Consider the following 13,310-nt stretch of genomic DNA (forward strand, 5'->3'; position numbering starts at 1 on the left):
GGACGTCTCAAGACCTTCGTCTCTAGACTTTCAGACGTCTCAAGAACTTCAGACGTCTCTAGACTTTCAGACGTCTCAAGACCTTCAGACGTCTCAAGACCTTCAGACATCTCAAGACCTTCAGACTTCTCTTGACTTTCAGACATTTTTAGACCTTCAGACGTCTCTAGACTTTCAGACGTCTCTAGACCTTCAGACGTCTCTAGACCTTCGGACGTCTCTAGACCTTCGTTTCTAGACTTTCAGACGTCTCTAGACCTTCAGACGTCTCTAGACTTTCAGACGTCTCTAGACCTTTGGACGTCTCTAGACCTTCGTCTCTAGACTTTCAGACGTCTCAAGACTTTCAGACGTCTCAAGACCTCAGACTTCTCTAGACTTTCAGACGTCTTTAGACCTTCAGACGTCTCTAGACTTTTAGACGTCTCTAGACCTTCGGACGTCTCTAGACCTCCATCTTTAGACTTTCAGACGTCTCAAGACCTTCAGATGTCTCTAGACCTTCAGAAGTTTCTAGACCTTCAGGCGTCTCTAGACCTTCGGACGTCTCTAGACCTTCGGACGTCTCAAGACCTCCGAACGTCTCTAGACCTTCGTCTCTAGACTTTCTGACGTGTCAAGAGCTTTGTATCTAGACCTTCAGACGTCCAACTAGCTGGCGGTCGAGCTCGAGTAGATCTAGAAGAAATAAAACATTTTCTTCCTCGAAGCCTTGAAGGCAACATGGAGTTATGTTTTGAAATGGTCGTGTGTTTGATTTGATAACTCTCGATATATAACTGTTTATACCAGAGACGTCATCAGAAAGGTGTCGTTGAAGTTTCCTCTGCTGGAAGAGGACCAATGAAGGCACATGTCCGAGACACTCAAACGCCAATTCACGTATTAATATTAATATAAAGACGAAGGTTCATATAAGTAGAAAACACAACATGCTCCGTCTACTGTCCTCTTAGGGATCACTGTCCTCTACGTCGAGTAGAAAAGAAGAACGTAAAGAAGAACGGCAGTGAGACGCCTCCCTCCCCCCACCCCACATCTACTCTCAAACCCCGCCTCCGTACAAATACCCCCCACCCCTCCCCCAGGGTCAGATCTAGACCCGACCCCTGACTTGAGGGTCCGTTTGTGGTGCTTTACTTCTTGAACATGTCCTGTAGCGGACCGGGCAGGAACTTAAGGACGGTGTCCAGGATGCTGTCCTCGTCCTCCTCGTCCTCGTCTCCGCAGCCTCGAGGAATCGCCTTCTTCGGACGCGTCAGAGAACCTTCACAGGCCTGCTCCATGGCCGCCTTCTCCTCGGCCTCCTTCTCCTCCTTCTTCTTCAGCCCATACTGAGCAGAGACACCACACGGGACAACGAGGACAGAGGACATGCAGGGAGACAATGAGGACAGAGGACATGCAGGGAGACAATGAGGAGAAGAAAAATATTAATAGTTTAGCAGCTGTAAAAGAAGACAAAGAGGTCCTTTGGCTCTCTTTATTTAAAAATTAAACATTATTAGAATCTCAATATGAACTGAACAGGAGCAAACTGGCTAGAGACGAAGAGGAGACCAAGAGAAGACCAAGAGGAGACCAAAAGAAGATGAAGAGGAGATGAAGAGGACACGAAGAGGAGACCAAGAAGAGAGCAAGAGAAGATGAAGAGGAGATGAAGAGGACACGAAGAGGAGACCAAGAGGAGAGCAAGAGTCACAAAGTCAAAGCGCTCCTCAAACCTTGTCCCTGATGGTCTGCCGTACTTTCTCCCTCTCGGCCTCCATGCGGGCGTGCTTGGCCTTCCTCTCGTCGTCCTGCTGCCTCAGCGCCTCCTGCCGCTCCTCCTCCTTCTGGGCGGCGTCGGGGTCCTTCTCCTCCTCGCCCCCCAGCATCTTGCCCATGTCTTTGGTGGCTCCTGCACAGAGAGAGGCACGGAGGTAAACATGTCTGAATAAAACCCTGTGGGGACTGTGTGGCATTGGGGTTTCCTGAAGATCCTGAAGGCATCTTGGGAAACCAGAGCCAGCTGGGGGAACTTCAGAGACCCGCTGAGACAGGAAGTCACATTCTGGTGTCGTCCATTTGTCAACACTTCCTGTCCGTCCTCATCCAGGTCCCTCCCTGTTTCTATTTGGAGGGAAATCTGCTAGATCCCTTCCTGTCAAGTGACAGGAAGAGGGCGCTGTTGTTCTAACTTCAAAGTAAAGGTCCTTTATAATAAAATAATGTGTATTATTGTATATTTTTACATTGTATTTTAGTTTTTGTTGCTTTTTACACTTTAATATTTATTACACTTGTTTTTTACTGGTGTCTCTCATTATTTTGTCCACTTTGCTGCTGTAAACCTGCAAATGTCCCCAATATTAAAGGATAATCTTATTTTATTTGATCTTAATTGTTCCAAAAATGAATTGACAGAACATAATACATTTAAATAATTATATTAAGAAATAAAACAGACATTCTCTGGCTTAATTTACAATTAAAATAATCAAGTCACCAACTAAATGAAGGTCCTGGATGACTGTGCTGCTATGGACTTCTCTTCAGCATGACCATGAAGCAGAACCGGATGTTTGAGGTTCCATCTGCACTTCCATGCCTCCTGAAACGGGTTTCCTCTTTATCGCGACAGAAGCTGCTTTCTAGACTCGCTCCGTCTGAACGATAGTAAATAGAGGACCACCTGATATGTGTGAATTATGGATCCTCCTGCCGAGAGAAGACTTCATCTGGGTATTGATCTTCCTCTCAGGGGCCGGTGGCAGGAGAGCCTGGCTTCCTTTCGCCAGAGCCAGAACTAAAGACTAAATATGTTTCACCACTGACGAGAAAATAAAGGATAGAAAACAACAGAATGTTTTCTGGACTGTGTCCCAAAGATTAGATCATGTTTTATCATAAATAATAAACTCTGGTTCTCAAGCGTGGAGTCAAAGCTTCATGTGTTAAAGCTGCATTCTCTCTCCTGACCACCAGGGGGCGACTCCTCTGGTTGTATAGAAGTCTATGCTTCATGTGTTAAAGCTGCATTCTCTCTCCTGACCACCAGGGGGCGACTCCTCTGGTTGTATAGAAGTCTATGCTTCATGTGTTAAAGCTGCATTCTCTCTCCTGACCACCAGGGGGAGACTCCCTTCATGTGTTGAAGCTGCGGGTTAAAATGTCCACCTTATGTTGTAATACATGAGCTGACGAGGGTTTTCTGTTAGCACGCCAACTTTAGCATTTCTTTTACTCATGTCATTGGCAATTTCCACATATTTCTGACATTTGATAAACTAATAAATTAATCAACAACAATCAAGTTGCCACTTCAAACTGGTGGTAAAGCTCTAGAATATTCTAGATAATTAAACTGGTCATCCGTCTGGTTACTTCACTGACGGTCGGTAAAGGTTCAGTCATCACTATCTCCCCTCACATATTTAATGTCTGCTGTTATAGAATGAAAACATGACGTCCTGCCTCTTTAAGAACATTCCAGAGTAAATCACAGAGAGGTTCCCTCCAGGTTTGAGAACCTGAACAGCGGTTCTGACCACCTGCAGCTCTGTGGTGGCAGCCGACCCGAGGATGAGGGGTTAAGGTCAGACTGTCTGCTGGGCGCGTGTCCCGCTCAGACTCACACCATATGTACTAGAGCACACACACACACACACACACACACACACACACACACACACACACACACACACACACACACACACACACACACACACACACACACACACAGCTAAACAATTGTAATATATGTAAATAAAAAGAAGCTGAAGAAACAGTAGAAATTATTTATGAAAATTAAAGTGAAGCTAAAAATAAGTAAATGTATCCTCATAAAAGTGTTTTGTTTTTCTCTCAAAGTCCACCAAGACAGTTTGTTAACATACACAAAAAATAACTCAGTTAGGTTTAAACAACTAAACTACGAGTTGGGTTCAACCAGAAGAAGTCATATCATATTTATCTAGAGAGCAGCGAGGGAAGTGAGGAAGAAAAATAAAAAAGATAAAGAGTGAAAAAAAAGATGAATAGATTTAAAAACGGGACACAAATATAGTTGTGAGGTTTTTAGCTTCACAGCCTCCAGGAGGCGTGTCCATGGTTAAGATGATGTCATGACGTCAGCTGGAGCCGCTCATTAGTTATGAGTCTATTTCCTTTTCTCCAGATGAGTTATAACTGTTACACACTATTACAGGATGCTGTATGTTGAAGCTGCTTTCTGAGCGGAGTTGGGCCGACCAATCAGATCGCTTTAAGCTCAAGTCCCAAAGGGAGAAGAGAGGTCTCACTCTGCCGTAGATCTGACACAAAGACAGAAGACCGATTTCATAAAACCTTCTTGAGACTTGAGACTTGAAACGAACTTAACGTCTGCTTTTGCCTTTAACATAAAATCATTCCCAGAACAAACGACTCTCCAATCAGCAGTGATGGAGACGTTAGGCTCCGCCTCTTTAACCTCACAAAGCCATAGCATCCATCCATGGTTGTCCAAACAGATATAACAAAGATGTAATATAAGGTTTAGAGTTTCCTGACCCGGTTGGTGACATTGAACGTGACGCAGCAGAATACAAACTGCCGTCTCTTGGAGATGAAGAATGACAGAGGATGAGGACGGACCACTGACTTCCCCTCCGGCTCCTTCCTCCCAAATATGGAGGTCATTTAACTAACGGACCATCCCCATCTCCATCATTTCGCCCTGGTGAATCACACGAGACGGCGAGCAAGACGGTCACATGATCAGATGCTTGGTCCTCGTACATCACCGAGTACAAAACCCTCATCTTCTGCTCTCGAGCCCCACCGACCGTTATCTGGGCTCCTGCTCGTCTCATCACTGCACAGGAAATGAAACGGCAGCGTCGAGCCGGCCGGTCAGGACGGGATCGCTGAGAGATAATCTCTCCGTTATCTTTTCATATGGGAGCTGCTTTATGAGAAAGATGTCCCTCATGGAGACGAGGGACATCTTCGTGGAGACGGAGGACATCTTCGTGGAGCCCACGGGCCGTAAGATGCCCAGGTCTGCCCTAACCCCTAACCCCTGTGTGTGTGTGTGTGTGTGTGTTTGTGTGTGTGTGTGTGTGTGTGTGTGTGTGTGTGTGTGTGTGTGTGTGTGTGTATGTATGTGTGTGTGTTTGTGTGTTTATCCGTTACAACAGAGGTTCAGTTTGGAATGATTTTCAAGAAAAAAGAGGCGAGATGTCAAATAAAGAAAATTAATTTGTTATTTGCCTCAAAAAAAATAAAATATATATATATGTATATATATATATATATATATATATATATATATATATATATATATATATATTGTAGTGTGAATGGTTCTTGCCCTATATGTAAATGATGCAGTTTCCTATCATAAATAAATGAGGAATGAATATCTGCTTTTTGAGAAAACAGATCTGTTGATGAGACCATGTGATATGACCAAAAGCTCCAGAACTGGAGCTCATCTGCTGATTCTCAGGTTAAGATGAACTTTTTCAACGGTTTTTGTTTCCCGACACAATAAAGATATGACCCCCCACACAGAAACTCATCTGTGAGACTGTGTTTATATTCATGGAGGACCAGCTGGGTCCCAATGAAATAAATGCCAGTCTGATCCTGGAGAAAAGGTCACGGCGCAACACGGCAACCCGACGGGAGGTAAATTACAACCCTTCAACACTGGGGGGGGGGGGGGGGCTACACTGAACGAGGAAAATAAAGCGAAAGCGACCCGCCTTAAATCAAGAGATCAGGTCCAAAGGGGACCCGGTCCCAAACCTAAGAGCAGATCCAGAATTCAAGGAGACATTGACCTCTGACCCCTGAGCTGTACATGAAAAGCTACGAACTTATGAACGAACTACATGCATATGCAGACGATTCCATCCTGTCAGGGTTCTAACCTTCACACTTCAATATTGTAGTTTTATTTCTGTGCCGTCAGTCATGTTTTGTCCGTCATAAGAATTTCTTTATGAAATAAATCAATAAGCAGGAAACACGCCCCTCGGCTGATTTCATCCTGATCCCCTAAACTTCATCTCTTCTTCTTCTTCTCTGTTTCTCTAAACATTAATAAAGTTCTTCTTTGTCTTCCTCATGTCTAAATAATTCAGGAGAGCAACACGGGTCATGTGACCACTAACAAATGAAGTAGTTCACATGAAACCAACTCTTTTTGAACTTTGCCAACTTGAGAGAGAGTTGCATGAGATGAATTCATATAAACAGATTCACCCAAACATGATGGATGTTAATAATAATCACCGGCTCACTGAGCTCAGAGCGACAGCGACGCGTTCAGGAGCGTCTGGACTGTGGAGTACTCACCACCTAAAGCTTGCTTCATCACAAAGTCCATGTCTGCTGCTGGTTGAAGTTCTTCTCCAGACCAAAGAGGACTGATAGCTCCTGGTCTCCTCCTGGTCTCCTCCTGGATCTCCTCCTGGTCTCCTCCTGGTCTCCTCCTGGATCTCGTCCTGGTATCTTCCTGGATCTCGTCGTGGATCTCCTCGTGGATCTCCTCCTGGTCTCCTCCTGGATCTCGTCCTGATATCTTCCTGGATCTCCTCCTGGTCTCCTCCTGGATCTCGTCCTGGTATCTTCCTGGATGTCCTCTTGGATCTCCTCGTGGATCTCCTCCTGGATCTCCTCCTGGTCTCCTCCTGGATCTCCTCCTGGTCTCCCCTCTCTTCTGTCCGGTGCTGAGCGTCTTCACGAGGAGTCTCTTCTGGAGCTGAGACACAAGACATGAATCAACAATGAAACATGAACTTTAAACCTCACTCGTTTCCTCCCGACACATCGACAGAGACACTGAACACAAGGAGAGAACTCCAACAACCAACAAGAAACCAGAAAAGACCTGTTTGATTCTTTTGATACACAATTACAGCGTTAGCTGCTGAAACGTTTGAGGGGAACTTCAGTGACTGGACTGCATGAAGCTGCTGTTCTACTGTGAAGAAGAGTCCCATTCTACTAGGGACTAAGCTTTATTTTACTTTCTACCTTTGAGGTAAATAGACCTTTGTCCTGAATCAGTTTTTGCAAGAATATGAGATTCTTGTCAAACTTTAACTTCACTGATTAAAGACCTGCTATTATCCTGAGCCCAGTAGTTTCTATTGGTGGTCATTCCACTGACGCGCCAGGCGTGATCGACACAGCTGTAGCTACCCATCTCAACTCTGGTGTAAAACCAGGTGGGGGTCTTAGGCGTCAGCTTAGGGAATACTTGCCCTACGAAGACTCGGAGGATAGGGACATAGGAGTCTTTCGTTGGAGACTTGGAGGAAAAAGACATAGGAGTCTTTCATTAGAGACTTGGAGGATAAAGACATAGGAGTCTTTCATTGGAGACTTGGAGGATAAAGACATAGGAGTCTTTCATTAGAGACTCGGAGGATGAAGACATAGGAGTCTTTCATTAGAGACTCAGAGGATAAAGACATAGGAGTCTTTCATTAGAGACTCGGAGGATGAAGACATAGGAGTCTTTCATTGGAGACTCGGAGGATGAAGACATAGGAGTCTTTCATTGGAGACTCGGAGGATGAAGACATAGGAGTCTTTCATTGGAGACTTGGAGGAAAAAGACATAGGAGTCTTTCATTGGAGACTTGGAGGATATAGACATAGGAGTCTTTCATTGGAGACTTGGAGGATAAAGGCATATGAGTCTTTCATTGGAGACTTGGAGGATATAGACATAGGAGTCTTTCATTGGAGACTTGGAGGATGAAGACATAGGAGTCTTTCATTAGAGACTCAGAGGATAAAGACATAGGAGTCTTTCGTTGGAGACTCAAAGGATAAAGACATAGGAGTCTTTCATTGGAGACTTGGAGGATATAGACATAGGAGTCTTTTGTTGGAGACTTGGAGGATGAAGACATAGGAGTCTTTTGTTGGAGACTCGGAGGATGAAGACATAGGAGTCTTTCATTTGAGACTCGGAGGATGAAGACATAGGAGTCTTTCATTAGAGACTTGGAGGATGAAGACATAGGAGTCTTTTGTTGGAGACTCGGAGGATGAAGACATAGGAGTCTTTCATTAGAGACTCGGAGGATGAAGACATAGGAGTCTTTCATTAGAGACTCAGAGGATAAAGACATAGGAGTCTTTCATTAGAGACTCGGAGGATGAAGACATAGGAGTCTTTCATTAGAGACTCGGAGGATGAAGACATAGGAGTCTTTCATTGGAGACTCGGAGGATGAAGACATAGGAGTCTTTCATTGGAGACTTGGAGGAAAAAGACATAGGAGTCTTTCATTGGAGACTTGGAGGATATAGACATATGAGTTTTTCATTGGAGACTTGGAGGATAAAGGCATAGGAGTCTTTCATTGGAGACTTGGAGGATATAGACATAGGAGTCTTTCATTGGAGACTTGGAGGATGAAGACATAGGAGTCTTTCATTAGAGACTCAGAGGATAAAGACATAGGAGTCTTTCGTTGGAGACTCAAAGGATAAAGACATAGGAGTCTTTCATTGGAGACTTGGAGGATATAGACATAGGAGTCTTTTGTTGGAGACTTGGAGGATGAAGACATAGGAGTCTTTTGTTGGAGACTCGGAGGATGAAGACATAGGAGTCTTTCATTTGAGACTCGGAGGATGAAGACATAGGAGTCTTTCATTAGAGACTTGGAGGATGAAGACATAGGAGTCTTTTGTTGGAGACTCGGAGGATGAAGACATAGGAGTCTTTCATTAGAGACTCGGAGGATGAAGACATAGGAGTCTTTCATTAGAGACTCGGAGGATGAAGACATAGGAGTCTTTCATTGGAGACTTGGAGGATGAAGACATAGGAGTCTTTTGTTGGAGACTCGGAGGATGAAGACATAGGAGTCTTTCATTAGAGACTCGGAGGATGAAGACATAGGAGTCTTTCATTAGAGACTCGGAGGATGAAGACATAGGAGTCTTTCATTGGAGACTCGGAGGATGAAGACATAGGAGTCTTTCATTAGAGACTCAGAGGATGAAGACATAGGAGTCTTTCATTGGAGACTTGGAGGATATAGACATAAGAGTCTTTCATTGGAGACTCGGAGGATGAAGACATAGGAGTCTTTCATTGGAGACTTGGAGGATATAGACATAGGAGTCTTTCATTGGAGACTTGGAGGATATTGACATAGGAGTCTTTCATTAGAGACTCAGAGGATTAAGACATAGTAGTCTTTCGTTGGAGACTCAAAAGATAAAGACATAGGAGTCTTTCATTAGAGACTTGGAGGATGAAGACATAGGAGTCTTTTGTTGGAGACTCGGAGGATGAAGACATAGGAGTCTTTCGTTGGAGACTCAGAGGATAAAGACATAGGAATCTTTCGTTGGAGACTCAGAGGATAAAGACATAGGAATCTTTCGTTGGAGACTCAGAGGATGAAGACATAGGAGTCTTTCATTTGAGACTCGGAGGATGAAGACTGCTTTCATCACTGCTTTCATCCAGACAGAAAACTAAACAAACATCCTCCATGTTGTTCATTGTGACTCAAACACCGGATACAGAGTGTGATGATGGTGATGGTGATGATGATGATGAAGGTCATCATTTATTCATGGTACTCTGCATGATTAATTATTCCCTCAGCTCAGACTGGAAGGCAGAGCAGAACTACAATACTCCATTTCATATTTCTTTCTTTGAAAGTGACCGACCGGCCTGAGACGAAGAGGAAACTCATTTTAATCTGAATATTTTATATGTTAATAATGCTTCATGTGGTTTATTATAGCTCAGACTTCCTGCAGGTTAATGACAGATGAGATCTTCAATTATTTATATTTCTGCTCTTTGGTTCAGTGTTCGGTGCAGACGGTCGAGTAGCTGCTATAAATGTGGTTATAGATAGATAGATAGATAATTTTTTGCTTTTCTAGACACACATGTATAGATGTATAGCTTTCTAGACAATAACTTCAGCTGTAACTTCGTGCTTCTTCCAAGAACTGAAGGTATAAAACTATATATTAAAACTATATTAATGTGTTGAGTGACAGACTCAGGAAGACTCACTGAATCATAAGTGATGAGCTAGCTATCAAATTCTGACCAACAAAAGATTTGAATTCAGCAGACAAAGTCTAACTTTTACATACATAAATGAATGCATTGAACCCATCATTAGCATGTTGGGACCAGTGCTGCTGAGAAGCCGGGGAGCAACTGGGGCTCATCGCTTTGCTCAAAGGCACTTTGAGAACTGCGGGGAGACCGGGAATCGAACAACGAACGCTCTGCTCCCATGAGGTTCTTTCAACTCATTTCTACTTTCTTTTTCCATGGATTCGTGGCTGCCTGGCCCTGCTGATGCAACCATGGCCCTGCTGATGCAACTGGCCTGGAGCCGGTCCTGCCAGCTGCCATGGCCCTGCTTTCCCCTCCCACTGCCCCTGCTGATGCCCCTCCTCTCTACCTCCTTCTGCTTAATGGGTCGTGGCTATCTGGATCATGGACCATGTATACTACTCATGATATGAATAATTTCTGTCACATTCATTGAATGTGCTGTAACTCTGTTACGTTATTCATTCTGGCCACATGACATCTATTGCTTCTGTCCATCCGGGGAGAGATCCGGGGGTCCTGATCCGATGTGAGGTCCCGGGACAGGATGTCATGTGTACAGATTGTAAAGCCCTCCGATGCAAACTTGTATTTGTGATGTTGGGCTATACAAAATAAACTGAATTGAATTGAATTGAATTAACAAATAAATAAATAACTACAAATTAAACGTCTCAATAAGAAGTTTGAGAGGTGGAGCTAAACCACAGAGTCAGTGATTCTACAGAACACGACCGTGAAGACGAGCCTCTGACTGCTGTGGGCGCTGGAGGAGGAGGAGGAGGAAGAGGAAGAGGAGGAGGAAGAGGAGGAGGAGGAGGAGGAAGAGAAGGAGGAGGAGGAGGAAGAGAAGAAGGAAGAGGAGGAAGAGGTGGTGCAGGAAAGGGTGGACTGAGGAGGAGGAGGAAGAGGAGGAGGAGAAAGAGGAGGAAGAGGAGGAGGAGGAGGAAGAGGAGGAGGAGGAGGAGGAAGAGGAAGAGGAGGAGGAAGAGGAGCAGGAGGAGGAGGAGGAGGAGGAGGAGGAGGAGGAAGAGAAGAAGGAAGAGGAGGAAGAGGTGGTGCAGGAAAGGGTGGACTGAGGAGGAGGAGGAAGAGGAGGAGGAGAAAGAGGAGGAAGAGGAGGAGGAAGAGGAGGAGGAGGAGGAAGAAGAGAAGAAGGAAGAGGAGGAAGAGGTGGTGCAGGAAAGGGTGGACTGAGGAGGAGGAGGAAGAGGAGGAGGAGGAAGAGGAGGAGGAAGAGGAGGAGGAGGAGAAGGAGGAGGAAGCAGTCCATACATCACCATGGTAGGATACAAGGACAGAGGAAGAGAGCGGAGAGAGGGGGGGGGGGGAGGAAACAAGGACAGAGGAAGAGAGGAGAGATAGGGGGAGGGAGGAAACAAGGACAGAGAGAGGAAGAAGATGATTGGTGTAAAAAAAGAAGGGCATACATGTGTGGAGCTACAGTGAATGTAAAGAGATAGCAAGAGGAGTCATAAAGGAGAGGAAGAGAAGAAAGATAAAGTGGTGGAGGACAAGAGAAGTCATGAGTGACTGATGTGGACGAGCGAGTAGCAACAGAAAAGAGAGGGAGGAAGTGGAGGAAGAGGAAGAGGACAGGGAGGAAACATGAGATGGAGAGGAAGTGACAGTGCGAGAGGAGGAGAGGAAGGAAGGAAGGAAGGAGGACACGAAAGACATGATAAAGGAAGAAAGGAGACAAAGAGAGAAAGGGTTAGGAGAGAGAAGATGCAGAAGAAGAGAAGTGAACGGGTCAGCAGGAAGTGAGCTTCACCGCTGCTTCTGTCAAATACGACTCATCAGAGTCTGCTGCAGGCAGGAAGGAAGTACTATCATGTACATGTACAACACTGCCTGTGTATATCATGTACATGTACAACACTGCCTGTGTATATCATGTACATGTACAACACTGCCTGTGTATATCATGTACATGTACAACACTGCCTATGTACTATCATCCTCAATAGAGGAACAACGATGGATGGGCGACTGTGGCTCAGTGGTTAGCATGCTCATCTTTCATTCAGAGGGTCAGTGGTTCGAGCCCCGGCTCCGCTAGTCCTAGTCGTTGCGTCCTTGAGCAAGACACTTAACCCCTAATTGCTGTGTCTACAGTGTATAGAGCAAACATGCAAGTCGCTTGGGATGAAAGTGTCAGCTAAATGTAATGGATCACTAGAGGAACATTGATGATCAATAGAGGAACATTGATGATCACTAGAGGAACATTGATGATCAATAGAGGAACATTGATGATCACTAGAGGAACATTGATGATCACTCACATTGAACCTGTCCACTCAGACAGAGACGTTCTCCTGACGGATGATGTCTCACTCCACGGTCTGAAGACTCGCTTTGACGGTTTCACAGCTTCTAACTCTGTCGTTGGCCACAAGTCGCTAACATCTGTCCTCAGGGATCCAGACCTGCTGTTGAGCCCGTAAGGATGTGTTGAAATACTAGTTACGGTGCTAAAGGTGTTACGCTAACATTAAACCAAGAGAGTGAGTCATTAGTTTGAGGTTAATTGTTCCAGCTAATAAACCGACGGAGGCCAAGAAGACGAGACACTCCTTAAAATGAGCGTTACATTGCCGTTAAAGCCTTCTGACGTTTACATATAATCTGTACAATATTCCGATGTGGACTCCTGAAGGAAAGCTCAGTGTTTGATGGACCGATCCGCTTCCACGCCGTACGCTCTGGGTTCTTGTGGTCTTTAAGCTTCCTGATGACGTGGACTACACAGGATTTGATTTGTGGGATAATTACGCATTACAGTGCACTGTGAACGCTGCATGAGAGCCTGAATGTGATTGTGAGGGATTCTGGGAAAGTCAGGTTTGAATTATAAACCGGTTCACGTCACACAACCAGCAGAAGAACAGAGTTCAGACGAAGCAAAAGCCCTGCGGTGGGAACGAGGACCGGACATCGGAGGTCTTCTTCCACCAGTGAGACGTCGTTTCTTCTTTGTTTTTAGCACGAAGACTCTCGGTTTCCTGCTTCTAAATGCTGTGAGGAGGGCGTGTTGACGACGTCCAGCTCTTGGATGGACGTGTCCATCGACCGGCGGAGAAGCAGGACGACACACTGAACTAGTGATCACCAGCTGTGCAGCATTAGTAACATTAGTAATGTCACATATCAAGCATCAGTGCCAGGGGGCTGAATTCTGTCGTTTGAATGATTTAGGAAGTTCTTATTCTTGTTT

The 13,310-nt window shown here is 45.0% G+C and overlaps 1 protein-coding gene across 1 annotated transcript; it reads right to left on the reverse strand.

Moving 5' to 3' along the window:
• Window positions 1-1,136: 1,136 nt before the first annotated feature.
• Window positions 1,137-6,358, reverse strand: LOC306746090 (complexin-2; the record flags this gene model as incomplete). Its single annotated transcript, XM_079228959.1, has 3 exons — window positions 1,137-1,334; window positions 1,725-1,900; window positions 6,328-6,358. The coding sequence occupies 3 exons, from the start codon at window positions 6,356-6,358 to the stop codon at window positions 1,137-1,139; spliced, it is 405 nt and encodes a 134-aa protein (XP_079085085.1).
• Window positions 6,359-13,310: the final 6,952 nt, after the last annotated feature.

This window comes from Taurulus bubalis (assembly GCF_910589615.1).
Source record: "Taurulus bubalis genome assembly, chromosome: 13".
NCBI classification, from domain to species: Eukaryota; Metazoa; Chordata; class Actinopteri; order Perciformes; family Cottidae; genus Taurulus; species Taurulus bubalis.